General features: G+C 65.0%; 3 protein-coding genes and 1 long non-coding RNA gene across 20 annotated transcripts; 2 read left to right on the forward strand and 2 right to left on the reverse strand.

Annotated features, from left to right (window-relative positions):
• Positions 1-720: 720 nt before the first annotated feature.
• THBS3 (thrombospondin 3) lies at positions 721-10,767 on the forward strand. Of its 3 annotated transcripts, none has more exons than XM_058702355.1 (23): positions 721-914; positions 1,951-2,157; positions 2,713-2,969; positions 3,070-3,172; positions 3,991-4,017; positions 4,202-4,284; positions 4,391-4,442; positions 4,568-4,716; positions 4,989-5,129; positions 5,540-5,617; positions 5,893-6,045; positions 6,266-6,376; positions 6,479-6,586; positions 6,829-6,988; positions 7,240-7,358; positions 7,474-7,526; positions 7,843-8,036; positions 8,159-8,337; positions 8,458-8,506; positions 8,681-8,877; positions 9,116-9,288; positions 10,227-10,366; positions 10,460-10,767. In XM_058702355.1, exons 1-23 carry the CDS (start codon positions 836-838, stop codon positions 10,516-10,518), a joined length of 2,871 nt encoding a protein of 956 aa, XP_058558338.1. In that variant the 5' UTR covers positions 721-835; the 3' UTR covers positions 10,519-10,767. The 3 variants fall into 3 exon arrangements, with proteins under 3 accessions (XP_058558338.1, XP_058558340.1, XP_058558339.1); XM_058702356.1 differs by lacking the exon at positions 721-914 and adding an exon at positions 1,596-1,822; XM_058702357.1 differs by lacking the exon at positions 4,202-4,284 and having other exon boundaries at positions 4,391-4,435.
• Positions 7,805-9,756, reverse strand: LOC131496590 (uncharacterized). Its single transcript, XR_009254558.1, has 3 exons — positions 9,686-9,756; positions 9,061-9,502; positions 7,805-8,789 (listed from the first exon to the last, which is right to left on the reverse strand). It is a non-coding gene; the product is annotated as an uncharacterized LOC131496590 (long non-coding RNA).
• A 1,700-nt stretch (positions 10,768-12,467) lies between the features above and the next one.
• MUC1 (mucin 1, cell surface associated) lies at positions 12,468-17,243 on the forward strand. 12 transcript variants are annotated; one of them, XM_058700683.1, is made up of 9 exons: positions 12,468-13,028; positions 13,499-14,091; positions 14,299-14,588; positions 14,754-15,057; positions 15,155-15,210; positions 15,364-15,497; positions 15,619-15,740; positions 15,824-15,973; positions 16,884-17,243. In XM_058700683.1, the coding sequence occupies exons 1-9, from the start codon at positions 12,983-12,985 to the stop codon at positions 16,950-16,952; spliced, it is 1,764 nt and encodes a 587-aa protein (XP_058556666.1). In that variant the 5' UTR covers positions 12,468-12,982; the 3' UTR covers positions 16,953-17,243. The 12 variants fall into 12 exon arrangements, with proteins under 12 accessions (XP_058556666.1, XP_058556664.1, XP_058556665.1 ...); XM_058700681.1 differs by having other exon boundaries at positions 12,793-13,028; positions 14,299-14,612; positions 14,730-15,057; XM_058700682.1 differs by having other exon boundaries at positions 12,798-13,028; positions 14,299-14,532; positions 14,695-15,057.
• An 838-nt stretch (positions 17,244-18,081) lies between these two features.
• On the reverse strand, positions 18,082-27,657 carry TRIM46 (tripartite motif containing 46). 4 transcript variants are annotated; one of them, XM_058700388.1, is made up of 10 exons: positions 27,039-27,657; positions 25,384-25,645; positions 24,794-25,137; positions 23,948-24,091; positions 23,744-23,839; positions 22,841-23,094; positions 22,463-22,584; positions 21,197-21,499; positions 20,141-20,438; positions 18,082-19,197 (listed from the first exon to the last, which is right to left on the reverse strand). In XM_058700388.1, exons 1-10 carry the CDS (start codon positions 27,330-27,332, stop codon positions 18,804-18,806), a joined length of 2,511 nt encoding a protein of 836 aa, XP_058556371.1. In that variant the 5' UTR covers positions 27,333-27,657; the 3' UTR covers positions 18,082-18,803. The 4 variants fall into 4 exon arrangements, with proteins under 4 accessions (XP_058556371.1, XP_058556374.1, XP_058556373.1 ...); XM_058700391.1 differs by lacking the exon at positions 27,039-27,657 and adding an exon at positions 26,423-26,641; XM_058700390.1 differs by lacking the exon at positions 27,039-27,657 and adding an exon at positions 26,127-26,243.
• Between the last annotated feature and the right edge of the window lie 16 nt (positions 27,658-27,673).

Genomic DNA, 27,673 nt, shown 5'->3' on the forward strand with positions numbered 1-27,673 from the left:
GCCGGGTCGGGCTGGGGCCGGGGAGGGGGGAGGGGTGGGGCTCGCGCGCCGTTGCCGTGGTAACGGGAACCGAGGCGCCCCTGCGCTTCATCCGGGTCACGGCCTGCCGGCCAGTACCCGCTGTGTTCCGGGTCTGGCCGCGGCCCCTGGCCTGTCCCCTGCTTTACTCCTGTCCCCGGAGGCCCTTTCCTCCTTCCTGATTCCTCCCTCCGAGCACTTCGCTGACCACTGTGTTAGACGCGCCCTCCGCTTCCCATCGGACGCTTCTAAGTTTTCCTAGGAGCGAGTCACGTGTCAGGGGACCCCCCCCCCCCACACACACACCCTAATGAGGGGCACTCGCTTCGTCAGAGCAGCAAAGTTCATGCCATGCGGGCATCCCCTGGGCACGATAGCAAGCTACTTTCCGCCACTCCCTTGGCACCCTTTCATGCCATCTGGGGAATAATGCCCACTGTCTGGCGCTGCCCCTGCCAGGGGTTCCTGCCTTCCCCAACTGCGACTTACAGGAAACGGTAGCATTCGGTAGTGGCCCCCAGCAGCGAGACGCCGGGAGGGAAGGGAGGGAGGGAGGCACCTGGGACGGAGGACCGTTAGGGAGAGGCAGGAGGCAGGGAGGCCTCCAGACTCTTCCCCAGTGCTCCTGGTTCCCAGAGCTGGGGATGCCTCCAGGCTGATTGGCAGCTCTTTGTTTCAGCCCCCCCTCACTCGCCTGCTGGCCCCCCCCCTTCAACTCCCCCTTCCAGTCCCTCCGCCCCCCGCTCCTGCTCTCTCCGCCTAGCCTTTTCCCCTCCCAGCCGCCTGCCTGCCAGGGGTAGTGAGCCAGCTGAGCGGCATGGAGACGCAGGAACTTCGGGGGGCCCTGGCTCTTCTCCTCCTCTGCACTTTCGCATGTGCCAGTCAGGACCTGCAGGGTAAGCCCGTCTCCATCCTCTTAGACCCCTTCTCTGCCTCCTCTCCTTCAGCCCCCAGCCTAGTAGCAGGAAACATGTGGGCAAGGGGAGAGTCCTGAAATTGAGCCGGATGGAAGATTGATGAAATCATGGCCATGGGGGTAGGAGTGAACAGCAGAGGGTACTGGGTGAGTGGGAAGTGGCCAAGGTCAGCACGAGGCCAGGGCAGAGGACTCAGGAGCTGGATGCTAGGGCTGCCTGGCTGGGCTGGTGTCTGAGCATCCACAGGCATTCCAGGCTCTGGGAGAGCAGTGCAAAGGTGGGCTTCTTCACCCCCCCACCCCCAGCCGGGGCTCCTGGCTGCCCTGGGACATGGGGGGTGGGGTGGGGACCCAGAGGTCTGGGCTCTCCCGGAGGTCTGGCTGTGGGATGGGCCTGTGGGTGTGGGAGAGGTAGCTGGAGCGGATGACACAGGCACAGATTCATTACTGGCTGGAAGGGAAACCACAGATTGGCCAGGACACAGGAGGCACAGGAGCCCGGTCCTACATTCCCGAGGGGGAGAGGCAGACAGGAGGGTTGGAGCCCTCAGTGGGCAGCTCTTCTCATCCAAAGTGAGTGTGCTGAGCCCCCAGGATGGGAGGAGGGGCATCTGGGTGTGGAAGCAGCCAAACGCAGCAGCATAAAGAGAAACTGCTTTTCCAGTTCTGTGCTGTGGGCACCAGGTGCTACTTCTGCGTGGGATCAGCACGGTGGCTCCCTTGCGCCACCTGGTGGGGGCATCTCAGGGTTGCCGGGCGCCGTTTCTGTATTTGCAACAGCGCCTCAGGCCCGCGGGCTCCCGGACCCGGTGGGGAGGCACTACTGAGGGAAAAAGGAAGGCACGATGCCCTTTCTTCCCAGAGCAGCAAGGGTTGAGTTTCAAGAAGGTGACCAATACTGCCTGGTGGCGGGCGTGGAGGTAGTGATGAAGGGTGCTCCACCCCCGAGGGCTCGGGGGAAGGGCAGGCCTTAGCATTTGATCCCTTCACTGACCTTGATGATCCTTGCCTGCCAGTGATTGACCTGCTGACTGTGGGCGAGTCTCGGCAGATGACCGCTGTGGCAGAGAAGATCCGGACCGCCCTGCTCACTGCTGGGGACATCTACCTCTTGTCCACCTTCCGCCTGCCCCCCAAACAGGGTGGTGTCCTCTTTGGCCTCTACTCTCGGCAGGACAACACACGATGGCTGGAGGCCTCTGTTGTGGGCAAAATCAACAAAGGTGACTGCTGGACCTCTCTTTTCCTGCAGTGGTGCCCCTTGAGCACTTTCTCTCATCCCCACCCCTGCATCCCTCTTAATTCTCCTTGGGCCCCATGGACCCATCAGGCTGTGCTCAGGCACCGGGGGTGGGGGTGGGGTGCGCACCTGGTACGGGGTGCTTGGAGGTGCCTCAGAAGGCCAGGTACCCAAACAGTAGAGTGAGGCCTAATGTTTGTATGGAGTGGATGTTGCACTTGGGGAGGGGAGGCCTGTCTCTGTGTCCTAGCAAGGGTGTAAAGCAGTCCAGCAGATCCCTGGCACGATTCAGTGGGTGCAAAACCAGCTGCCACCCTAGCAGGGGACAGAGCGATCTGATGCCACTGAAGAGTAAGAAAGTCTTGGTCTTTGAACCCGTTTGAAAAGCACGTATCGTGTGCACCTACCGCGTATGAGGCGTCGGGAGACGTTAGCTGAATGAGGACAATACGTGTGTTACACAGAAGAGTTGATGCGAGGCTCGGCTGGGAGGCAGGGGATGGGGGACAGTCCCCTACTGACCTCCCCTCCTGGGCAGTGCTGGTGCGGTACCAGCGGGAGGACGGCAAGGTCCACGCAGTGAACCTGCAGCAGGCGGGCCTGGCCGACGGGCGCACGCACACGGCTCTCCTGCGACTCCGAGGTCCCTCCCGACCCAGCCTCGCCCTGCAGCTCTACGTGGACTGCAAACTGGGGGACCAGCACGCCGGGCTCCCAGGGCTGGCCCCCATTCCTCCAGCGGAGGTGGATGGGCTGGAGATTAGGACCGGACAGAAGGCTTATTTGAGGATGCAGGTGAGCGGGAAGGGAGGCCCCGGTGTTTCTGCAGAAACAGTTTGCCCCCGTGGGAGGAGTTAGCGGGTCCTCCCACCCTGCTCTGCTCCTGTCCCCCCAGGGCTTTGTGGAGTCTATGAAAATGATTCTGGGCGGGTCCATGGCCCGGGTGGGAGCCCTGAGTGAGTGTCCGTTCCAGGGGGACGAGTCCATCCACAGAGCAGGTAACACGCAGACTTCCGTTAGCTGACATTCCGGACCCCAGATCACATCCTGTGGTCTTTATTGACTTTCATCTCCTCGATTTCCCCCTTAACACTCGTTCCTGGGCTTCTGACCCTCTTATCCCAATCTCCTTCGCCTCTGGGTCTGTGATCCCCAAATAACCCAGCCTTCCCAGGAAGTGTGGGTCACAAAACTCTCCAGGTTCAGGCCACCACCACTCCACCCCCCCCCCCCACCCCCAACCAGGGTGGCTGGAGAAAACAGCCATCCAGGAGAAGACCGGAGCTCCGTGTGAGGGGTGGGAAAGTGAACTGCTTGGTCTCAGTGGCTAAGAGAAGGGTCTTGGGTCTTACAGTGGCGGCTGTCACCCATCAGCAGTTTCTCTGAGCATCGTCCATCTGCCTGGTCTCCTTGACAGGGATGTTCAAAGGCTCTTGCTTAAATAAAACGCCCACTTTTCGCAGATCGGTCCAAAAAAGGACTGTGGAAGTAGGAGCTCGGCGGGGGAGGGGCATGTGGAAATGGAGTGGATTGGGGCCCTGGCCCTGCTCTGGGTGGCCTCTCACTCGGATCCCTTCTGCCCCTGCCAGGCCAGGACCGGAGGTGTGGGCTTTGACGGTCTGTGAGGCAGCCCTTCGCAGTCTCTCTCGCCCGGTGGGAGAGCTGGTGCTGCCCCCCTGTCACCTCTGCCCTCCTGCCATCCACCTGCCTGTCCTTATTCTAAGACTCCTCCAGGCCTTTGTTCCTGTCCCCCTTTTCCTTCCTCCTCCTGGCCCTCTTTACGACTCTGCCCTTGACTGTGTTTTCTCCTCTCCAGTGACCAACGCGCTCCATTCCATCCTAGGTGAGTGGGCCACGAGGACGTGGGAGGGGCCAGGGGCTATGGCCCGCCACCTCTTCCGCCAGGACAGGGTGGGACTTAAAAGGCGGGTGGGCGGGCAGTAGCGGCGGGAATTGGCTTCTGACCCTAAAGAGGGACCAGGGTGGTGGCCCGGTTCTGAGCCTCTCTGCACCCTGGGCTCTGACAGGGGAGCAGACCAAGGCGCTGGTCACCCAGCTCACCCTCTTCAACCAGATCCTGGTGGAGCTGCGGGATGACATCCGAGACCAGGTCTGAGCGCACCTGCACCAGGGAGGTGGTGCTGCTGGGGGAGGGGGGGAGCTGCCAGGAGCCGACTGCCCCCCCCCCCCCCCCCCCCCGCCCTTCTGTCTGCCAGGTGAAGGAAATGTCCCTGATCCGAAACACCATCATGGAGTGTCAGGTGTGCGGTGAGTGGGGAGCGGGGCGGGCGCCAGGCGACCCCGTGCCCCCGGCCCCGCAGTGGCGGTCCCCCCCACCTCTGCGGGGTCGGAATGGCCGCCTCGGGGTGGCTCTGACCTCGCCTGCCCCCCAGGCTTCCACGAGCAGCGTTCGCACTGCAGCCCCAACCCCTGCTTCCGCGGCGTGGACTGCATGGAGGTGTACGAGTACCCCGGCTACCGCTGCGGGCCCTGCCCCCCCGGCCTGCAGGGAAATGGCACCCACTGCAGCGACATCAATGAGGTGGGGGCGGCCAGCTTGAAGGGGCACCGGCACTCGGGGTGAGGGAGGTGGGAGAGGCCCAAGGAGGTGGGGTACCTGTCGGTCGGAAGCACGAGAGCCTGGGCTTTCTTTGGGACACTGGGAGACCGGAAAGGAAGCAAGACGGGAGGGGACAAAGCCTGTGGCCAAGACCGGAGGGCCATTGGGCGGCGCAGGGCAGTCTGGGCCTAGCCGGGAGGGGCCCCGGGGGGCCCACAGGCAGAGGCGCCCGACCATCGTCCTCCGTTCCCCAGTGTGCCCACGCGGACCCTTGTTTTCCTGGCGTCAGCTGCATCAACACCATGCCCGGCTTCCGCTGTGAGGCCTGTCCCCAGGGCTACAAAGGCACGCGGGTGTCCGGTGTGGGTATCGACTACGCCCGCGCCAGCAAACAGGTCAGGTCGGGTAGAATGTGTAGACGAGGGGCGCCTGGGTGGCTAAGTTGGTTAAGCGTCCGACTTTGGCTCGGGGCATGATCTCATGGTTCGTGGGTTCGAGCCCCGCGTCGGGCTCTGTGCTGGCATCCTGGAGCCTGCTTCGGATTCTGTGTCTCCCTCTCTCTCTGTTCCTCACCAGCTAACACTCTGTGTCTCTCTCTCTCTCTCTCAAAAATGCGTAACCGTTAAAAAAATTTTTTTTAACTGAAAAAAAAAACGCATAGACGAGGTCGTGGCCTTGCCGGGGCCTGGTCGGCCGTCCGGGTTGAACATGGGGTCCTTGCGCTAACACCGGTTTGGGGTCTGGGCTTCGTGTCAGTGTCCACGGGTAGGGGCACGAGGAGATCCGTCATCGATCCGTCCCGTAGGTCTGCCAGGACATCGACGAATGCAGTGACGGTAACAACGGTGGCTGCGACCCCAACTCCATCTGCACCAACACTGTGGTAAGCCGAGTGGCCCAACCGCGTCCGTAGCGGTGGGACAGTGCGCCTACACGCGTGAGCACACCCACACCCCACGTCCTACTTCCTGCTTCCTTCCCTGGGGCACCACGCGCACACATTCCCCGCACCGGTTTGGAAGCTGGGTCCTGCTTCTCACCGTGACTGGTGAGCCCGGCTTTTCTGAGTGTCAGGAGCAGGGAGTGAGGTCCCACACCGCCGGCCGGGGCACCTGGCAGCCTGACCTCCTTCCTGAGTCACCGCTTCCCTCCTCTTAGGGTTCCTTCAAGTGTGGTCCCTGTCGCCTGGGCTTCGTGGGCAACCAGAGCCAGGGCTGTGTCCCCGCCCGCACCTGCCACAGCCCAGCCCACAGCCCCTGCCACGTCCACGCGCACTGTCTCTTTGAACGCAACGGGGCCGTGTCCTGCTCGGTGAGCTAGGCCTGGGGCTTGGAAGGAAAAGGGAGAATCTGGAGAGAGGGGTAGGGCTGGTGACCCTGCTTAGGGCCTGGGTGGGGCCTGTGCAGGGAAGGGAGGTGGTCCTGGGCACAGGTGCTGGTTGGGGAGAATGGAGGCTGAAGCAGGGAAAAGGGTGGGGCAGGAGGAGATAGCAGGGACCCTCATTCCTACCCGCCCCGCCCCACTGCCCCAGTGTAACGTGGGCTGGGCCGGGAACGGGAACGTGTGTGGGACCGACACGGACATCGACGGCTACCCGGACCAGGCCCTGCCCTGCATGGACAACAACAAACATTGCAAGCAGGTGTGGGGCGGGTGGGCGGGCAGTGGGGGGGGGGGGGCGGGGGGCAGGCACCCTGGCTGGGGCAGGCCACAGCCCATCCCGCCTCTCTCTCCTGCTCTTTAGGACAATTGCCTTTTGACCCCCAACTCTGGCCAGGAAGATGCTGATAATGATGGCGTGGGGGACCAGTGCGACGATGATGCCGATGGCGATGGGATCAAGAATGTCGAGGTGCCTCGTAGCCGTCCCACCCCTTCCCACCTTGCCTTGCCCCATGACCCTGCCCCCCGTTGGTCCCTGGCAGCTCTACAGGAAGGGCCCCAGGACTGTTGGGGGGGGGGGCACACGCCCTGTGCCAGGGCAAGATGGTCACGTGGAGGCTGGGCTAGCCGGCTGTCAGGAGGGGGTCAAGGGTGTGGGGGTGAGGAGGCCAGCAGTGGAGAGGAGGCCTGACCCTTTTTCTCCCACCCCAGGACAACTGCCGGCTCTTCCCCAACAAGGACCAGCAAAACTCAGATACAGATTCATTCGGGGATGCCTGTGACAACTGCCCCAACGTTCCCAACAATGACCAGAAGGACACGGATGGCAATGGGGAAGGGGATGCCTGTGACAACGACGTGGACGGGGATGGTGCAGGACGGGGCTGAGGGGGGTGGGGGCCTGTAAGAATTTGGATGCAGGTGGGCACAAGGGGCAGCTAGGAAGTCTGAGACTGGCGTGGGGCAGGGCTCAATGGGAATGTGAGGAAGGGGGGCGGGGGCGCAGGCAGGGGTCTTGAGCAGCCTTTCTCTGAGTGGGAGGTGAGCTCTGGGCTCTCACCAACGCAGAAGAGGATGTGACGTGTCCTAGTGACGGTTCTGTGCTATCCCCGTGTCTTATAGGTATCCCCAACGGACTGGACAATTGCCCTAAAGTCCCCAACCCCCTGCAGACAGACAGGGATGAGGACGGGGTGGGAGATGCGTGTGACAGCTGCCCTGAAATGAGCAATCCCACTCAGGTACGGCGGTGTGGGGTAGGGGGCCGGAGGGTGGAGCCCCAGCCCTTCAGATAGGAAGTGGGCCAGCCATCCTCCAGTTACCAACAGATGCTGAGAACCGGCCCCTCTCCCGCAGACAGACGCAGACAGCGACCTGGTGGGGGATGTCTGTGACACCAACGAGGACAGGTAGGGTTGGCAGAGAGCTAGATGGTCCTACAGGGCTTCCTCTCCTCCCCTCTAGCACATACTCGGTCTCCTCCGTGGTTTAGCCTTGACTGTCCACCACTGTCGAGCAGGAGGTCTGCCCTCCACCCCTGCTGTGGGACTTCACCCCACCTGGCTGACGGCAGGGGGTGTGGCCGAATGGAGGGTACACCCCAGTCCCCACCCCGAAGAGAGGGGGCCGTGTGGCCGAATGGAGGGTACACCCCAGACCTCGCGCCGAAGAGCGGGGATGGATGTGGTACTTTTAGAGCCTTTATCTGGTGCCTGTTCTGGGCAGCGACGGGGATGGACATCAGGACACCAAGGACAACTGCCCACAGCTGCCAAACAGCTCCCAGCTGGACTCCGACAACGACGGCCTTGGAGACGAGTGTGACGGGGACGATGACAACGACGGGATCCCAGATTATGTGCCTCCCGGTCCCGACAACTGTCGCCTGGTTCCCAATCCCAATCAGAAGGACTCAGATGGTAAGGCTGGGGCCCCACAGAACGTTGGCCCGGTGTGGGCCCTGCCCAGGGAGGGAGGGGTGGCAGCGCGGCCTCGGGGCCACGGCCAGGCCTTCCCAAGTGCCTGGCCTCACTCTGTGCAGGCAATGGCGTTGGTGACGTGTGTGAGGATGACTTTGACAATGATGCGGTGGTTGACCCCCTGGACGTGTGTCCCGAAAGCGCGGAGGTGACCCTCACGGATTTCCGGGCCTATCAGACGGTTGTCCTGGATCCTGAGGGTGATGCCCAGATTGACCCAAACTGGGTGGTGCTCAACCAGGTACTAGGGCACCGGGTTGGGCAGGTGCTGTCAGACCAGACTGCCAGGTGGGGGCTGGCAGGGGCGGGGGGAGCGCTCAGAGCACTGGATCAGGGCTTCCTTCCTTCCTGCCACCACCAGGGCATGGAAATCGTTCAGACCATGAACAGTGACCCCGGCCTGGCCGTTGGTATGTAAGGGACACCCAGCTCAATAAGTTCCAAATGGAGAAATCCCACAGGGGCGGACGGTGGAGGGCTGAGCTGGCCACATGTACAGCTGGCGTCCCATCCCACCCCTGGCCCACAGTGGGCCACCGGTAGGTAGCTCTGCCGGCCCTGACCTTGACCCCACCCACCCCCAGGATACACAGCCTTCAACGGTGTGGACTTCGAAGGCACCTTCCACGTGAACACGGTCACAGATGACGACTACGCAGGCTTCCTCTTCAGCTATCAGGACAGCGGCCGCTTCTACGTGGTCATGTGGAAGCAGACGGAGCAGACGTATTGGCAGGCCACCCCTTTCCGGGCGGTGGCTCAGCCCGGGCTGCAGCTCAAGGTCTTGCAACTGCCCAGACCCGCCACCTCCTCGGGCCCTTCCCCAGACTCCCCACCCCCCACGTGAGTGGGAACCCTCTTTCCCAGGTATCTGGCCTGGAGGTTGGCTCCCGGGGCCAGGGGGTGGGGGGCCCTCCACATTGTTCTCCCGCCCACCCTGACTTCCTCCGCCACCTGCACTTACCAGCCTGTGGTCCGGGGCCTGTGGCTAACGCACTGTCCTCACCGATCCCCTCCAGGCAGTGACATCCGCGTCTGGCCCAGGTGAACATCTCCGGAATGCCCTGTGGCATACTGGCCACACCCCTGATCAGGTGCGGCTGCTGTGGACTGACCCCCGGAACGTGGGCTGGCGGGACAAGACCTCCTACCGCTGGCAGCTACTGCACCGGCCTCAAGTCGGCTACATTCGGTGAGGGGAGCGCTGAGCCCTCCTGCCGGACCCCAGGCCCCGCCTTTCCTTCACCTTTAGCTGAGACCCACCGGACTGCCCCTCCACTGCGTTCCTCGGTGCCCGGTGCCCTGGGCCAGGACTGGGCCGCTGCTCTCTCTTCCCTCTCGCCACAGACGTACCGCCTCAGCCCCGCTCTCCTCGTCCTCAGGCAGCCGGGGCTCTGGTGCGGGTGCTGCGGAAGGAAGACCCGTAGGCAGCGTTGGGCGAGTCCTTCCTTTTCCGTGCTCCGTTTCCCCCTCCGTGAAATGGGGCGATCTTGGGAGCCTCTAAGCCGCAGGCCAGTCTGTGGAGAGGCCCATCACTTCCAGCCCCTTCCGTGCTCCATCCCAGCAGCTGCCCCATCAAAGTGTCTGACCTGGAGGGGGCCGTCATTTGCAGAAGAGTAAACCGAGGCCCAGATGGCACATCTCTTAGTAGCGGAGCTAAGGCTTCTGGGTTCAGTGCCGTGTGCACAACTGCGCATCTCCTAGTCGGTGGGGATGACAGGGAAGGGACAGCCAATGGCAAGAGCCCAGGGTCCTGGGACTCGGGTTGGTTCCCCTTTAAGGTGCCTGGGGCTGCAGGGTGCCAGGGCAGGGGATGAGGGAGGGTGGACTAGAGCCTGGGAAGCGGGTGACTTCACCCCCCAGCCCATTGTGCTCATTGTCATGACAACCCAATCCTCGCTTGGAATGCGGCTGGTGCTTTGAGATGCAAAGGGGGCGGACAAAGAGGCAGGGGCCCCAGGCCTGAGAAAAGCACCCCCGTCCCTCCCCTTTCCTTCCTCCCTCTCCCTCCTTCCGTTCTCTCTCAGGCCCGGTGAGCTCGAGGGGGGTTGGGGATGAGCAGGGCCCGGGCTTGACGGCCCAGTGCCCACTGGGCACCCTCGCACCAACGGACACCCCTCTCCCGGACAGGGTGAAGCTCTATGAGGGCCCTCAGCTGGTGGCAGACTCCGGGGTGATCATCGACACGGCCATGCGAGGGGGGCGCCTTGGCGTGTTCTGCTTCTCCCAAGAAAACATCATTTGGTCCAATCTCCAGTATCGATGCAATGGTGAGGCTGAAGACTGGATCAGCCTGACCTTCCGACCCTTGTCCCTCCTGGGAGGGTCCCATCCTCTGACCCTAGTGACTCCTCCCTCCTCAGACACCGTGCCCGAGGACTTCGAGCCATTCCGGAGGCAGCTGCTCCAGGGAAGAGCGTGAAGAGGCGGCCGCCGGATTCAGAATCCTGGTCTTTGCCCCTCTGGCCTTGGGGCCCGTCCTGGAGACCCTCGGGTCTAATCTGCAGCCGCTCAGCCAAACACAGACCCTCCTCCGGCACCCACGGGAGTTCAGTCCCAGAGGGGTGGTGACCCCACTGTTCAGGAGATGGGAAGTTTTCGGGGGGTATTTCTCAGGCACTAACCCCAGGAAAGAGAACACATTGCCATAAAGTTCCAGTGGTTTTCCACACTAGTTGGTGTTGCTTATTTTAGGGATTTTCCGGGGTAGTGTGGGGAGCAGGAGAGAAGCCGAGGCGTGAGGAGGAGGGCTGGTAGGATGAGAGTTAGAGATCTAGGGGAGGTTGGGGGCCTGGTGGAGGAAGAACGGTGCTGGACTGAGGTAGGTGAAGGATGAGGGGCTGGTCCGAAAATGGCTTAGGTGCTCCCAGCCCCACTTACTCACGGTGGCTGCGGCGACACTCCAGTGGATCTGAGGTGGTCCGGGTCGAGAGCCAGGAGGGCTGGAGCCGGCCCGCTCGGGGTGAGGGGGGGCCGGGGGGCCGGGGGGGCCGGAGGCCGGGACGAGTGCAATATTGGCGGGGGAAAGAACAACACTGCACCGCGTCCCGTCCCTCCCGCCCGCCCGGGGCCCGGGACCCCGCTCCGCACCGCTTGCAGCCGGACCAGCCCCAGAACCGGGGTCGCGCCGGGGAGTTTGGTCCACTTCGGAAGCCGGAGACTCGGCGCCCGGACGAGGGGGAGGGGACGGCCGGGGGAGGGGGGCGCGGGGAGGCAGAAGGGGAGACCGCGGTGGCCCGGAAAGCCGCTTTCCGACACCCAGCCGTTGCGCGCGCTTGCTCTTTAAATACTCGGAGTGCGCGGCGCGGAGCCGTCGCCGTGGCGACGCGTGTCCGGGCAACCGGACTGAATGGCTGTTGCCTGGCAACGCCGGGGCAGCAGTTTTGGGACCGCCCACCTAGATGCTCGCGCCTTCTCGGGCGGCCGGGCGGGGGGCTTCCGCGCCCCTCGGGCCTCCGCGCGTAGCTGCGGCCCCGCTTCCTTGCACCCCGCCGCCCCGAGGGGTTGTGAAAGCTCCTTTTCCAGTCTGTACCCGCGGCGACTGGGAACGGCTTTCCTAATGGGGGCGTAGCTGGGGGGGGGCGGTTACCTCTGGGGGGGGTCCCGACCCCCACGCTCCACGTGCGCGGCGCCCAAGCGTTTGCGCCCTTAGTTCTTCTCGTCACCCCCCCCCCCCCCGCCCAATCACGCACCCCCCCATACAGTCTCCGGGTCACACCGTGTGCTTGTCTACCCCCAATGCCACTCTGGGCCCCCAAATACCCTTCGGTTGCCCCACCTACTCTCTGCCGCCCACATGCGTCACTAACCTGCCCCGTTTCCCCTCCCACATTCCGCTGTCCTCTCCCACATATTTGGGTGCCCTTTCCTCGTACCTCGGGACCCCACCCACTGAGCGCCGTCTCCTCCAGACACCGCCCCCACGCGCCCCGGGGTCCCCCTCTTGCCGCCAGCCCCTCCCGTCGGTGGAGCCGAGCGTCCCTGCCCTCTGCGTCTGAGCCCCAGACCTGCGCGCCCGGCCCCTCTGGCCGCCCTCGGGCACGCCGCCCCCTCCGGCCAACCGGGCGCCCGGGGTCCCCGCGCGCTGCCGCCAGGGGGCAGGAGAGCCCCGCCCGCCGCGAGCCGGAGCCCCAGGCAGGGGAGACCCCGGGGTGCCGCGGAGCCCAGGTTTCGGCCCGCGTGCAGTGGGACTTCTTCCCCGCCCCCTCCTCGGGAGGCAGCCAAGGCGGGAACGCGGGCCCTGGAAAGCCCGGCAGGGGCGGGGACTCTGGGTTTCGGTGGATCTGCGCGCGGAACCCGGCAGGGAGCGGCGATTCCGGGAAGTGGCGGGGGGAGGGGGTCCAGAACTGGCCCCCGGCCCCCCCTTTCTCGAGCCTTCTCGTCCCCCCCGCCAAGCCCCCACGGTGGGGCTTCAGGGGGCCCATTGAGAATGGGGAGCGGGGTGAGGGACGCGAGGTTGAGCTTCCTCGGCCCGCGGTCCGGGACCCTAACCCGACCCACTTCCTCTGCCCCTTTTCTCACCTCGGCTGTTGCCCGGAGGCTAAAACTAGAGCCGAGGAGGCCCAGGTCCTCGGTTCCCCCCCACCCCCCACCCCTGCTCCTCTTCTGAAGCCGGGCAGTGGCCGGTGATGGGAGCACCCGCGGGATGTCAGAGGGTGGAGTGATCGGAGCCCACGTACCCCACCTGAGGGGCCAGGAACGGTTGGGGAGGAGGAGGAAGAGGTAGGAGGTAGGGAAAGGGGGAGGGGGCGGGGTTTTGTCACCTGTCACCTGCTCCAGCCGAGCCTAGGGCGGGCCGGGGACCGGTATAAAGCAGCAGGCGCCACCTCACACGCAGCTCCTTCCCGAGTGTGTTCGGCCCCCTCCCCACCCAGCTCACCACCACCATGACGCCGCGATTCCTGGCCCCTTGCTTCCTCCTGCTCCTTACAGGTGAGGGGCACAGCCGGGGAGGGGGCTGCCTTGCTCGTGTGGTCTTCTCAGCGTTTGCGTCAGGTCTCTTTCCTCGCAGATGGCATCCCCGGGGGCGGCCTGGTCTGTGCCAGAATACAGGAGGGCGGCCAAGGGCAGACAAGAGCCGGCCCCTCGCCCCTGGGGAGAGCTGGTGCCAGAGGCATAGAAAGACCTGGAGAGAAGTCTGGGGAGGTGTAGGGGGGGGCGTGGGGGGGGTGTCAGGAGACATAGATCTTAGGAGCAGGGAAATGGACAGCTAGGAGCAGGGGTGTGGGGGGAGAGGGAGGTTGCCAGCCAGGAAGGAGGAGGAGGGCCCGACCAGGATTTGCCCCACTCCGAATCTTCCCGTGCCATTGCTTCTCAGGAGGCCGAAGGATGTCTTTCCTCCTTGTTCTGATTTGACCCCAACCCAGACCTGTCCCCTCAACCTCTTACACTTATCACTGCAGCCCAAGACACCGCTGGCAACTCATCCCTGGCCATCAGCCCTACCTCAAGCTTGACCTCCACCCCAGGACTCCCTGACACCTCTCCCCTGACCACCACTCACACCTTGTCCTCGACCACCACTGACTCCTCGCCCCTGACCACCACTGACTCCCCGTCCCCGACCACCACTGACATGTTGTCCCTGACCACCAATGACACCACGTCCCTGATCACCACTCATACCTTGTCCTCGACCACCACTGACTCCTCGCCCCTGACCACCACTGACAGGTCGTCCCTGACCACCACTCACACCTTGTCCTCGACCACCACTGACTCCTCGCCCCTGACCACCAGTGACTCCCCGTCCCCGACCACCACTGACATGTCCCTGACCACCAATGACACCACGTCCCTGATCACCACTCACACCTTGTCCTCGACCACCACTGACACCTTGTCCCCGGCCACTACTGACACCTTGTCCCCGACCACCACTGACACATCGTCCCTGACCACCAATGACACCACGTCCCCGACCACCAATGATACCACGTCCCCGACCACCAATGACACCACGTCCCCGACCACCACTGACACGTCGTCCCCGACCACCACTGACACCACGTCCCCGACCACCAACACCTTGTCCCCAGCCACCACTGACACCTTGTCCCCGACCACCACTGACACGTCCCTCACCACCAATGACACCACGTCCCCGACCACCAACAACACCTTGTCCCCGACCACCACTGACACCTTGTCCTTGACCACCACTGACATGTCGTTCCCGACCACCACTGACATGTCCCTGACTACCAATGACACCACGTCCCTGACCACCAACGACACCTTGTCCCCGACCACCACTCACACCTTGTCCCCGACCACCACTGACACGTCGTCCCCGACCACCACTGACATGTCCCTGACTACCAATGACACCACGTCCCTGACCAACGACACCTTGTCCTCGGCCACCACTGACACCTTGTCCCCGACCACTACTCACACCTTGTCCCCGACCACCACTGACACGTCGTCCCCGACCACCACTGACATGTCCCTGACTACCAATGACACCACGTCCCCGACCACCAACGACACCTTGTCCCCGGCCACCACTGACACCTTGTCCCCGACCACTACTCACACCTTGTCCTCGACCACCACTGACACGTCGTCCCCGACCACCACTGACATGTCCCTGACTACCAATGACACCACGTCCCTGACCACCAACGACACCTTGTCCCCGACCACCACTCACACCTTGTCCCCGACCACCACTGACACGTCGTCCCCGACCGCCAATGACACCACGTCCCTGACCACCGCTGGCACCTCATCCTTCACCAGCAGCCCCGCCAGCCACAGCGCCAGGACCACCACCAGCGCCACTAACCACAGTGTGGAGCCCGTCACCTCCTCCGATCATGAGACTTCTCCCCAGTTGTCCATTAGGATCTCCTTTTTCTTCCTGTCCTTTTCCGTTTCGAACCTTCAGTTTAACTCTTGTCTGGAAGATCCCAACACCGGCTACTACCAGGAGCTGCAGAGAAACGTTTCTGAGTGGGTGAGTGGCTCTCTTTTCTCTGTCGTGCTCCCCAGCAGCAGCCCCCAAACCGCCGGAGCGGTTTGCATCGAGCCTTAGTCCCGCCCCTCTCACCCAGTTTTTGCAGGTTTATAATCAGGAAGATTTTCTGGGCTTCTCCAACATCAAGTTCAGGTACAATTCCGGGCGTGGGCCCTGTGGGGAGGGCGGAAGTTGCCGCCACTGTGGGGAGGGCTGGTGCACTCACAGCCCCGGGGGGTCGGGGGGGGGGGGATCGCTGGCCCGGACGCTGGGACTCCTGGCTGAGTTCTCTTTCCCCGGGAGCAGGCCAGGATCTGTGGTGGTAGAATGCACCCTGGCCTTCCGACAGGGCACCACCGATGCCCTCAACGTGAGGACACAGCTTGAGGAGCACAGAGCAGAAGCAGCCAGATACAACATGTCCATCTCGAGTGTCCGTGGTGAGGCCCCCGCCTCCCGGGCCCCTCCCTCCCACCTCCGGGCTCCTGCTCTTCCCCAGGGTGCTGGAAGGGCAGGGCCACCTCCCTGGGACAGTATTTTGACCGCTGCTTTTCCTCGTAGTACGTGACGCGTCATTTCCTTCTGCTGCTGGGTCCGGGTCTGGGGTACCCGGCTGGGGCATCGCCCTGCTAGTGCTGGTGTGTGTCCTGCTGGCACTGGCCATCGTCTATCTCGTTGTCCTGGTGAGTGTGTGGCCTCCAGCCCTGACCACAGCTGCCCCTCTGGAGGGAACTCCACGGCCGCCCCTGACACCCTGTTTCCCCAGACCGTGTGTCAGTGCCGCCGGAAGAACTGTGGGCAGCTGGACCTCTTTCCGCCCCGCGATGCCTATCACCCTATGAGCGAGTACCCCACCTACCATACCCACGGGCGCTACATCCCCCCTGGGAGTACCAGACGAAGCCCCTATGAGGAGGTGAGGGTGGGGCTCGCGGTGCTCAGGCTGGGCAGGGGCTCTGGAAGGATGCTTGCAAAGCCCGGAGAACTTGGAAGGGAAAGGTGGTGCGGAGGACGCGGCACGGGGCCTGGCGAGCATGGGGTCAGAGGTCAGAGGAGGCCTGGGGAGGGGACCTTGGGAGGAAGGGGACCTCCAGGGAGAGGGTCCCCACTACCGGCGTCTCCAGCTGGCGTTCCCTGCTCTGCCGAACGGGGATCTCAGACATGAAAGGGGTGAGGCTCCGTGCCCAGGGGAGCCCTTCCCGCGGGGACTCACAAGGGAAGAGGCACCTGTGCCCCCCCTCCCCTCCAGGCTCCTAAGAGTGGAGAGTAGATTGAGAAAGGCTGGCAGGAACGTGGGCTAAGAAGTCTCGCCAGGTGAGCCTGGGCGCCGTGGGCCTCTGGCCTCTGGAGGAAGCAAGGACCCCTCCTCCCCCTCTCCTCACCTGGCCTTTCTCTCCAGGGCCTGGTAAATAATTACTCGGGCCACCTGGGGCTGGAACGCCACTCCAGGTGGGGGAGGGGAGTTTCCTTCCCTTGACCCTGTTTTCCTTCGCCCGGGGGGGGGGGGGGGGGGGGGACTTCCTTCTCCCAGTTTTACGGAGACACACGCATACACACGCATACACCTGCCGGGGGCTGGAGGCACAGAGGATGGAAGGAGAAGGGAGCAGTAGGGGAGGGCAAGGGGGCTGCCGAGAGCCCAGGGCAGGGAGTGAAGGGGAGCGGAGGGAGGAGGAGAGGCCCCTGTTTACGGTCACCTGGCTGCCAGCAGGTGTTCTTCCAATTAACCCTTCCAGAGTTAGTGAGAGTCTCCGGCCTGTTACCCCGCCTGGGGTGGGACCCACAGCCCCCGGAGGCGCTCTCAGCCGGCGTCTCCCCCCACCCAGGTCTCCGCGGGCAACGGCGGCGGCAGCCTCGCTTACACGAACCTGGCGGCCACCTCTGCTGACCTGTAGGGCGTGTTGCCTGCCTGCGTCCAGCCGGTGCCAGCTGCCTCCCCCGGGCTCCTTGCTGCCAGGCCTCTCCTCTCAGCTCCGTCCCGGGCTGGTGAGCTGGCAGTTCAGCTTGGGCCACTCACAGGCCCCACCACGTCCCCTCACCGGCCTCGGCCCTGCCGAAACCCATTGGAGCCCCTTGGGGACAAGCCTGGGACAGTGGCTCCCAGGAAAACAGGCCCAGAGAGCCCTGAGAGGGAAGTTAGCCCCAGAATGTGGCTGAATAAAACGTGGACCCCCTCTGTGCTGCCACCTTGGGATCTGTCATCTGTGGCCCTTCGTGACCATCTGTGACCCGTAGATGGGGGCACCGAATGTGGGGAGGGGACCGGAAGGGGTCTTTGCAGGGGATGGGGGGGGTGGGAAGAAGGCAAGAGGTGGGGTTCGTCTGGAAGGCAGGAGGCGTGGTGAGGAGACGACATTGGGGTGCCGGTCACCTCTTCCCATCCCTGGCGGCGCACGAGGAAGGAGGAAACGAAACCGAGGCGGCTCCGAGGCTGGCGTGACCCGGCTCCACCTGCACCCGCGGCTGTCCTCGCCCCTCTCCTGGGCTGGTGGCTGGTGGCGGCCACACCCTCGCCTCCCCTTGGCCCCGTGCCCCTGGCGGCTCTATTCTTAGCGTCCCGGGGTGTGAAGTAAGCCCCTGGGCGGCGATAATGCGGGCAGAGTCAACACGGCCACCACCACGATAAGCTGCATCAGATCCCAGATCCGGAGGTGCTGGCGCCAGGCCCGGCCCCCTCCCTGGCCAGCGGGGTCGACTCCAGGCGCCCCGGGAATGGGGAAGTGGTTCTGCTTCCCTGACCCCTTCGGGCCCAGGCACGGGGCCTGCCCTCTCGCCACATCCCCTGGGGCCCCGGGCCCCCGCCGGGCCGGCAGCCACCGGGACGGCGGGTCCCATGAAGGCCGCCGTCAGCCTGGGCCTGAGCGGGAGCCGGTGTGGCGGGAGGCCCAGAGCACCCGGCCAGGGACCTCCTTCCCTCGGGCCCCGGGTCCGCCCAGCACCCCTGCTCTGAGCCACGGTGCTGCACCCCGGGTCCTTCCCGTCTGCTACGCCCAGCACAGGAAGCAAAGGAATGGAAGGCAGACATGTGCCGGCATCACAGTTTATTGTTTATAAACCATGAAAATAACAGCTGTTGTTCGGCACGGGCCGGGCAGTGCCCACTGCAGGGGGGCAGCAGCGGACCCCAGAGGCCTTGCCTAGCCCAACCCACGGGGGACACCCAACCTCAGCTGGGGCCCCACGGGAGACTTGGCACGTTGGCGTGGGTGTGGGACGGGGTAAAGCATGCAAGAGGGAGACAGGGGATACAGGCATGCGGCCGAGGGGCGTGGGGACCCCAACGACTAAAGCAGGATGACAGGGCCCCCTTCCCCTCACCAGGGAGCGCCTGGGCAGTGTCTGGCCAAAAAAGCCTGCCCGCCCCAAGGCTGTAGTTGAGGACTGACGGGGCAGGGAGCTGGGCAGGGCAGAGTGCAGAGGGCAGACTGGGGATCATGCCCAGAGTTCCAGATGCCTTCCCTCCCCGGCAGCCGGGGGAGAGGCACGGGACAGGGATGGGGAAGGGGGCCCCTCCGTGACTCGGGTAAGATGCCAAGGGCAGGGTGTGGGGCAGAGACTCGGCGGGGGCTGGAGGGAAGGAGGGACATCTAGAAAGGTGAGCAGAGGAGAGTCCCCTGGTGGAGGGAAGGCCCCAGGAATACACAGACATCGGGTAAGGGCCGAGAGGGCGCGGCAGGAGGAGCATGAGGGGGAAGCTGCCGGAGGCATAACCCAGCTCCAGCAGGCCTGGGGGGGCAGGGCCCGGGTCAGTCCAGTTTGGCAAAGCCCCCGATGGTGACCTTCCTCTCGGGCTTGGTGCCCACGGGCTCCTGCAGTTGTACGGCACCGCCCCCGATGAAGCAGAAGGCAGGGCACACGGGCCCCGAGCAGTCCAGGGGGCACTCCAGGAGCCCGCGGAAGGACACGGCGTCCAGGAAAGAAACTCGGCCCCGCTCGTAGTCCAGGCAGATGCCCAGGCGGGGCGGCAGGGGCACGGTGCAGCTGGCCGCGGGGCCGTCCCGCCCCGTCAGCCCCGCGTTGGAGCTGGCCCCCGACCCCAGCAGGATCTTGCCCATGCCGATGGTCAGGAAGGCGAAAGGTGGCGAAGCCTCCACGGTGGCGTCCTCGGCACCGCTGTCGTGTCCGCTGTCCGGGTCGTACCTGCGGGAGCCGGTGGGTGGGAAGGTGTTGGGAGCGGAGGGGGGAAGTGGGGCACGGGGGGCGGCGAGGGCTGGCTGAGACACAAGGGGTGGGGTGGGGCCGAGGGCTGAGACGGTGAGAGGACGGGATGTCGGGGAGCGAGTGGTTGAAAGGATCGACTTGGGACGCGTCGCAGACACAGGAGTTAGAATATGGGGCGGGGGAGGGGGGTCTGAGTCCACGAGGAAAGCGGTATCGAAGGGCAAGGACGTTGGCACGAGAGGTAGGGGAGAAGGAGGTGAGGATCAGGCACCATGAGGAGGCAGGAGACAGGAAGGGGTGAGGAGAGCAATGGGGGAGGGGCATCACGCCGGCAAGGAGCTGGAGGAGGGTTTGAGGGGGTTGAGACGGCTTAGTGACCGAGGGGCTGGGGAGAGAAAGGCTGTCGGGAAGGCGGGTGTGGGGAGAGAGCTGGGGTGGAGGGGTGTGGGATGGGGGTGCATTTCAGAGAAATGGGGTGTTTAGGGACAGTGCGGGGAGAAAGGGTTCGGGGAGGCACACGCGTGGGGGACGTTAAGCGGGGCGCTGGCAATAGAGGGGGTGGAGACGGCAACATCAAGGGAAGGATTTTAGGATGTTGAAAACAGACGTGGTGAAGGAGGTCCTGGGAAGAGTGGGTTTTGTGGAGACAGCACGTTGGAAACGGCGTTGGGAGATGCAGAGGCCGGACGGGTGGCCTGGTGGGCCCGAGGGACAGGTGCAAGCAGGTGGACGGCGCCCTCTCCTCACATCCCCTTCCCCAGCGACACACTCCTCCGAAAAGCAAGCCTCCCAGCCCCTTGGGCGGAGCCCACGCCGGGCTCGGCCCGGCGTCCCTGCTCCCAATCTCCCGCTGCCACCCCGTCCTGAGCCCAGCTCCCCCACCCAGGGCCCCCACACCCCATCCCTCCCCGAGAGGCCTGACCTGGGGCTGACCACATCGGGGGCTCCCTGGAAGCTCTCCTGAAGCTTGCTCTCCAGCCCGACGCCCACCTTGACCAGGTAGGAGGCTGGGTCCACGGCACAGGCCCAGTAGCTGCGGCCCTGGGTCACGGCCACGTCTCCCAGGACCACATCCACGCTCAGGTGGCAGCCGGTGAGCAGCCGCTCAGCGGCCAGCAGCAGGGGCAGCCCCGGAACACTCCGCACCGCTCGCTGGTCCTTGCTGATGGCCAGACGCTCTCGGCTCGTGCCCCAGCGGCCGTCGAGGAAGAAGTGCAGGACTGCAGCAGGGGAGGGGGACAAAGAAAGGGCTTCAGGGACAAACACAGGCCTTGGAGGACACTGGGGGGTTTCAGGACATGGAACAAGCTGCTGAGGGCTGGGTGGGGGCTCTGGGGACCAGGGCCTGGAGGACCACCATCGGGGGCATGAGGGGAAAAAAGGGGGCATCCCAAATGGGCTTGGGACCCCAAAAAGAGTTTTAGGAGTGACTAGTGGGTCCAGAAACCGGTCTCCCAGTGGGCCTGCAGCGCCTCCTCCTGGCCCTCTCCTGTGGCCGCGCCGCCCCCCCCCCCCCCCCCGACAGAGCCCCCACTGCCGCTCCGTCCCAGCTGTGACACCCCTCTCCCCACCGACCCACGCCTTCCAGCCCACACTCTGGTGCTCACACCCGGCCCTTACACCCCACTTGGGTGGTGATGCTCCTGGATTCCGCCCGCGCCCCAGGGGCCAGACCATTTTCTGGAGAGTCACTGCCCTCACGCTTACTACTGGGAACGGACCTCAGCCCCTTCTCACAGCAACAATACTGCTATTGTCCCTACGGAAGAGGGACCCGAAGTTCAGAGAGGACAAATAGCTTGCCCAAAGCCACAGCTGGCAAGAGGCAGAGCGGGCGTCCGAACCCAGGTGGTCCAGCCCCAGAGCTGGCGCGCGGCCCGCTGTGCTGCCTCGCCGGCCGTCAGTGGCCTCAGCGGGTCCCCGCGTACCCTACGCGCCTCGAAGAAGGCCACACTGTGCCCAGCCGGGCGCCGCTCACCGGGTGCGGGGGGCGTGTGCAGGTGCACGTCTTCGCTGTACTCGCCATAGCCGGCCTTGTTGCAGCCCCGCACGCGCAGCACGTACACGGAGCCCGTGTCGGGGTTCTCGAGCAGGGCGCTGGTGCCCCTCACCTCCTCCCGCCGCTGCCAGCGGGTGGGGCCCGGCTGGGCGGGCACATCGGTGCGCCGGAACTCGATGGTGTAGTGCCAGGCGGGTGGCGAGTGGGGAGGCAGTCGCCAGCACAGGAATATCTGGTCGTAGGCGAAGGTGCGCTGGGTGTCGATGACGGGAGCCTCGGGCACTGTGGGGAGAGACAGAGGGGGTCAGTGGGGGCCTGGTCAGCGGCCTGGCGGGGAGGGCGGGCAAGGGAAGGGGAAGCAGCGGGGGCCGGGGGGGGTGAGTGTGGGTGAGGGGGAGCCGCGGGCCGGGCAGGGGGCGGGCAGGGCACAGCCCAGGGGAGAGACGGGTGTGGACGGGGCAGGGGGCAGGGGGCCTCGTGCCCGTCCCGGCCTGCCGTTCTCTCACTCTGGCCTTAGGTCAGTTGCTTCCCTTTTCTGGGCCTCAGTTTCCTCCTCTGTCAAAAAAGGTATTAGACCAGATGGGGACCCTTCTTTCTATGACCTTGTTTATTCTACGAATAAAGAAGGGCCCAGGGAAAGGCAGACAAAGGCCACTGGAACCCAGGCTGAAGGGCACGGACAGGAGGAGGGGGCAGGGCCGGAGGGAGAGAGACGCGAGGGCCAGCAAGCCAGAGAGCAGGGGCCGGGAGGGGGCGAGTGAGAGCCGGGACAGCAGCAGGAGACCAGGGTCAAGGGGAAGAGGAGGCAAGTAGAGAGGGCGAGGGTCCGGAGGACAAAGGGTCAGAGGGCAGGGATTAGGCAGGAGCCCAGGGCAGGCAGAGAGAGAGACAGAGGGCGCTGGGGGGGGAGGACCGAGAAGGAAGCAGGGGTGGGTGGCCGAGCTGTGTGGGGGCGGCAGGGCAGGGCCCCCGGGGCAGGGCCGCTGACTTGCCTGGGGTGCTCCGGAGCGGAGTCCGCGGTGGCCACAGCCTACAAACAAAGAGAGGGAGAAGCGGCGCTGAGCGCGGTGTGGCCGGGCGGGCGGGCGGGCGGGCGGCGGCGGGGAGGGGCGGCTAGGCCGGGCTGGGCGGGAGGCCGGGACGTCCCGGGGGGCGCTGCCCCCCCCGGGCCCGCTGCTGGGGGGGGGGGTGGGGGGGAGACGGGGGAGGGCTCTAATGGGGCACGGGGCCTGGCCACCTCCTTACCTCGCAGGAAGTTGAGCTCTGTAAGCAGCTTCATCTCACGCCCCACGTCCAGCTGACAGTGTCGGAAGGAGGAGCTGGCGGCCGGCCGGAAGGTCTGCAGGGCCTCCGTGGCCCGGGCAATCCTGCGACGGGGCGGGCAAGGGTCAGGCACTGCCCTCCGGGCCGCTGCCCTTCCCCTCCGCCCGCCCGGCCTTGCCTGTCCCGAGAGCCTCGGCCCCGGCTGTGGGTCTCCTCCCGTCCCCGCAGGCGAGCTGGGTACCGGTTGGGCCGGTGTTAAAGCCCGGGGACCTGTCTGTGCACCGGGCAGCATCTCGCACGCTGTCCCTGACACTGGCCGCACCCCTGCGCCCCCGCGCCCTGGGCCGCGCCCCCGGGTACCTGTTGTGCAGCTGCTTGGCTGCTTGCACAAAGCAGGGCTGGTCTGTTTCCTTAAGAACCTCCTGGGCATAGCCCACCAGGCCGGAGCCATCCAGTAGGCTCCGGTGCTCCTGGATCTGGGCGCCGAGACGGGCCAGGCGCTCCTGCTGGCACTCCTCAATGGCCTGAAGCAGCGATGCCCGCTTCTCCTCCAGCACAGCCCCCAGCCCCCGCACCAGCTGGGACACCTCCTCCTTGGCCTGCTGGCCACTCACCTGCCCAGAGAGCAACACTCACTATCTTCCTCTCGAAGGCGGCACTCGTGCCTGCCTCCTGGGGCGCCACACCGGGGCCGGGACCACGGCAGATCTGGGGAAACCCTACCCGCCCGTTCCAGTAGAGCCAGGCTCGCGTCTCCAAAGACCCCCGGACACCCACATGGGTTTAACTTTTGAAGCTCTGTGCTGACCTTCCTGGATGCCCACACCACAACCCTGAGCCCTTGAGGAGTCCCCCAAACAAGAGAGGCCACGACTGCACTAATGTCCACCGGCCTCTGCCCCTTCCTTATTGTCTATCCCCACGTCGGCCGAATCGAGCCATCTGCCGGAAAGTGTCAGAGGTGTGTGCCACCCTCAGCGGCAGCCGAGCCTGAGGGCATCTCAGCTCTCTCTCCGGGGCTTTCCAAGCTCTCCCTGTCCTGGGTGACCGCCGCCCTGTCCCCACTGTAGCCCCAGGTACAGCCTGGTCTGGGGCACCCATGTCCCAGGCAACCTGGCTTAACCAGAACCCCAACACATCCCTGGACCCCCACATGGGCCTCCTGAGCTGGCAACCAGGTGATCGGGCCATGCCCACGCACACGCCCCTTCCGGCTCCCGCTCCCCGGCAGGGCCCAGGGCCCACCTCCATGCCCTCCCTCACCTCAGTGTGCCTCACGGTCTCCTCCAGCTCACAGATCTGGGTCTGTACCATGTCCTGGTTTCCCAGGATGTATGTCAGGCTCTTTGTCAGCTTGTCCTGAGGGGGAAGAAAGAGGTGGGCATCGTGCCTAGCTCGGCAGAGGCCAGCATGTAGGAGGAGGTGCCAGAGGGCGTGAGTGTGGGCTGAGCGAGGCAGAGTCCTCACCTTGAGGGCCTGGTAGGCGCTGAGCACCGGTGTGATCTTGTGCCCACCGTGGGTGCGCCTCACCCGGCAGAGCTGGCACACCAGCCGCTGGCACGTCTTGCAGTAATGGGTCACCTCTTCCTTGTGGTCTGGGCACATCAGGCCCTAGGGACAGAAAGAGCAGTGACGGAGTCAGCCGCCGGCGGGCTTGAGGGGGCTGACGGACCACCCAAGCGCTTGGCCCTGCCTCTCCACGGCCCTGTGGGGGAGCCCGGCCGGGGTGCTCCACAGTGCCACCTGGTGGCGCACACTGGCACCAAAGGGAGCCTGGCCTGCACCAGGTCTTCGCCTAGCTCCGCCCTCCCCTCTACCTCCGGATGCGTGCTAATAGCAATAATAACGATAATTAATCTCTGCCTTGCGGCTAATAATTAACCTTGCCCATCTTGTTCACTGCCCTGTCCCCGGCGTCTAGAATCGCACCAGGCACCAGGCTTGATAAATATTTACTCAGCGAACGCGTGAACGCAGACAGATCTTTTCAGCCTACAGGTAACTTTCACAAACACTATCTCATGTGATCCCTTCCACAACCCTCAGGGCATGGGGACGGCAGGGCAGATGTTATCGTTCTCATTCGGCAGACAGGATGGAGGCTGGACGATGTTTAAAGACTCGTCCGGTGCCTTTTTGTTGTTGTTGTTGTTACAGAAAGAGGGGCCCGGCCGAGGCGAACCTCCACCCACCTCCTTTCGCGAGCCCACAGAGCCGGGCTCGCCCCACCCACCTCCTTTCGCGAGCCCTCGCCCCCCAGCGTGCGGCACCACCGCGTCCCTCCCTCCGCAGGCTCTTCGAGGGCTGGCTCACCTTGGGGCGGAAGGAGAGGGTGGGCAGTGTGGGCTCGTGCTGGGCCTTCTGGGTGCCCCAGGGGTGGAAGAGCTTGAAGCACTCGTTGCAAAAGGTGGCTCGGCACTCGGTGCAGCCCTTGGTGGCCTCTAGTGGCGGGGGCTTGCACAGCTGGCACAGGATGGCGCCGCCCACACTCACACTCTGGCGGTACCGCTCTACCACGCGCTCGAGGGTCAGGTTCCGGAACAGCCCTGCCAGGCCCCGCTCCCCCAGATCCACATCACCCTGGCAGGCTGGGCACGGGAACATGATCACCTGGGGGTGCAGGGCGCCTCGCTTCCGCCCGGGGTACGTCCCAAAGCCTGTGGAAGTGCAGGGAGGTAGGGAGGTGAGCATTTCGGCCGGCCGAGGGGCCGGGAGTCTGCTCCATGGAAAAAAAAAAAAAAGGCTTTTTATTGTGCCAGAGCTCAGCTCGCATTAGAGCCTGTGTGAACGGTCTCCTCACCCCCCGCAAGACAGACAGATGCCCCTGACCAGCGAGGGAGGTTTCCATCTTCCCCGTGGACACCCCAGCGTCCCCACCCCCGGTCCCCGGGACCCAGCCCCACCTGACTTAAGCAGCCGATCCAAGCGGTCCGGCTTGGGGAGAGTTCTGCGCCCGAGGCGGGGACTCCGGGTGGAAGGGGTGGAGGCAGGAGAGGTGGGCTCGGAGCTGGGGTCCCCACCGTGGCCTATGTAACCCTGCTGGCCCAGCACCTCCCGGGCACAGGCCTGGCACACGTTGTGGGTACAGGGCAGCACCAGTGGCTGCTTGTACATCTCTTGACACACCGGACACAGCAGCTCTCTCTCCATGTTCTTCATGCTTGTCTGTGGAGACAGCAGGAGGCCGGCTCAGAGCACGACACCGGGCACATCTCGGCAGGCCTCTCGGCTGCCCTCAGAAACCCAAGGGGTCTGGAGCAGGGGCAAGAAGACGAGCTGCCTAAGGCTTTTCCCCAGCACCGGCCTGGGCCTGGTTCATACACCTTCCCGGCTCCGTCGCCTGCCTCTCCTGCTCTGGCACAGAGCTAAAGCCCACGGAGGGGGGGGGGGGCGGGTTGGAGCGCCAGCCTCCCCCAGCCTCTAGCCCCGCCCCTCTCGCTCCCCCTGCGGGGGAGCTGGGCCCGCAGCCCCTCTCCCCTGGCCGTTGCCCGCCTCCCCCCACCTCTGGGCCGCCAGCTGCTCTCAAGGACACCGCCCATTCTGCAGCTCGGTGCGGACCCCCGCCCCCTTCGGGGGCACCCCCCTCCGCCCCGGCGTGACTCCTCCCTATAGCCAGGCGCCGCTCGCTCTCCATCCTCCTGCTCACCGCGTCCATCATCTTGCCGCGGCTCGGCCCGCGGCCGCCCCAGGCTCCATTCCCCAGCCTTCACTTCCCCACCCGGCTCCTGGCTCCTCGGGTCGGCGAGACGAGCCCATTCCTTTCGCCCCCGACCGTCCGGCCCTCCCGCCCCCTCCCCCTCCCCCTCCCCCTGACTAGCCGCAACCCCCTCCCCAGGCGACGGGGAGCCCAGCTCCCGCCTACTTGCCCCCTCCCCACCGGAAGTACCCCTCCCTTTTTTGGTGGAGGGGGTCCTCAAGCTATGCCCCACCCCCCCGCCTCACCTTGGTCCCTCTCTTCGCAGCCATCCCGGTCAGGGGCGCAGCTGACACAAAGGAGGGAGGGACAGGCAGGGAGGGGGAAGGAAGTGGTGGGGGGGGCAGGGTTGGCACCGCCCCTGGGAGAGCCGGGCACGGGTTGCCATGACAACCGCGGGCTCCGAGGCAGCCCTGAGTGGGGGCGCGGTGGGGTGGGGTCTCGCCGAAGGGTCCAAATTTGGAACTGCACCGTGGGGCGGCTCCTTCATCGCCCCTCACCTAGCCTCAGTTTTCTTGGAAAACATCCGAGCTCACACACGCCCCCTCCTCGTAGCGTACAGAGCCCCAGCCCTGGTGCACTGCCGGCGGGCACCCCAGCCCAGCCGCTGCATCCGGGCGGCTCCTGGTTCCTCATACCCCAGCAGATGGACGCCACCTCACTCACCTCCGGGCTGCCTCCGGGCTTACCCTCTCCAACCTGCACCCCGAACCTCCCGGTCCCCTCTGACCTCCCCAGGCCCCTGCCTGCATCCCGGCATCTTGCCTCATCTCCACCTGTTCAAGGTTCCGGCCGGCCCCGGACCCCTGTGCCCACCCCCCACCCCCACCCCCGTCCTCTCCCCTCGACCCCACCGTAACTCACACTGATGCGGACCAGCGCGTCCATGATGGAAGTGAAGGTCTGCATGTCCTCACCCTCAGCCATGGCCTTACCATGCCCGCCCGCCCCCGGGTGCCCGATCCCGGCTGCGGCTGCGAACCCCGGGCTTAATGCGGGAGCCCGGTGGGGGTGTGGGGAGGGGTGGGGGTGAGATGTCACTGCGCATGCTCCAGAGACAGCCTCGAACAGCGCCCGTCGAGGTAGGAGGTGGGAAATAGTTCTCCCCACGTGGTCCTCGGAAGACGGTGGGGGGCGGGGGGGAGGTGTGGGTAACATGGAATGGCATTGGAGGGGGAGCCATTTCTTATGTTGCCATTCTTCGTTGGCCCCGTAGTCTTACTTATATAAAGCGGGAGGAGAGTTTCAGAGAAAGACGGGCTCCAGGATGGGAGGACCAGATTTTGGTTTGGGCAAGAGTCCACGGGAGATGCCCAGCCAGCGATCATGGCGGAGGGAGGTGTGAGGAACGGGCACTGGAGACGACATAAATGGCAAAGAAGACACACGTGGGCTAGAGGCTAGGGGCCACGGGTCCAGCAGCTTGCGCCGAGAGGCAGCAGACGCTCGGGGTGCGGGGAAGGGCCGGGGACCAGGGCGGTGGCCACGGCCCCTCCTGG

This window comes from Neofelis nebulosa, chromosome 15 (genome assembly GCF_028018385.1).
Source record: "Neofelis nebulosa isolate mNeoNeb1 chromosome 15, mNeoNeb1.pri, whole genome shotgun sequence".
NCBI lineage: Eukaryota > Metazoa > Chordata > Mammalia > Carnivora > Felidae > Neofelis > Neofelis nebulosa.

What these genes read in the sequence shown, in the direction of transcription:
- THBS3 (XM_058702355.1), top strand. Translation starts at nt 836, where the DNA reads ATGGAGACGCAGGAACTTCGGGGGGCCCTGGCTCTTCTCCTCCTCTGC. An exon ending in ATGGGATCAAGAATGTCGAG is followed by an intron (nt 6,587 to 6,828) that starts GTGCCTCGTAGC and finishes CTCCCACCCCAG; the next exon opens with GACAACTGCCGGCTCTTCCC. An exon ending in AGCCCGGGCTGCAGCTCAAG is followed by an intron (nt 8,878 to 9,115) that starts GTCTTGCAACTG and finishes GATCCCCTCCAG; the next exon opens with GCAGTGACATCCGCGTCTGG.
- MUC1 (XM_058700675.1), top strand. Translation starts at nt 12,983, where the DNA reads ATGACGCCGCGATTCCTGGCCCCTTGCTTCCTCCTGCTCCTTACAG. An exon ending in AGAGAAACGTTTCTGAGTGG is followed by an intron (nt 15,058 to 15,154) that starts GTGAGTGGCTCT and finishes CCTCTCACCCAG; the next exon opens with TTTTTGCAGGTTTATAATCA. An exon ending in TCGTCTATCTCGTTGTCCTG is followed by an intron (nt 15,741 to 15,823) that starts GTGAGTGTGTGG and finishes CTGTTTCCCCAG; the next exon opens with ACCGTGTGTCAGTGCCGCCG.
- TRIM46 (XM_058700388.1), bottom strand. Translation starts at nt 27,332, where the DNA reads ATGTTACCCACACCTCCCCCCCGCCCCCCACCGTCTTCCGAGGACCAC. An exon ending in GGATCGGCTGCTTAAGTCAG is followed by an intron (nt 25,138 to 25,383) that starts GTGGGGCTGGGT and finishes GCACTTCCACAG; the next exon opens with GCTTTGGGACGTACCCCGGG. An exon ending in GCCAAGCAGCTGCACAACAG is followed by an intron (nt 22,585 to 22,840) that starts GTACCCGGGGGC and finishes GCCCCGTCGCAG; the next exon opens with GATTGCCCGGGCCACGGAGG.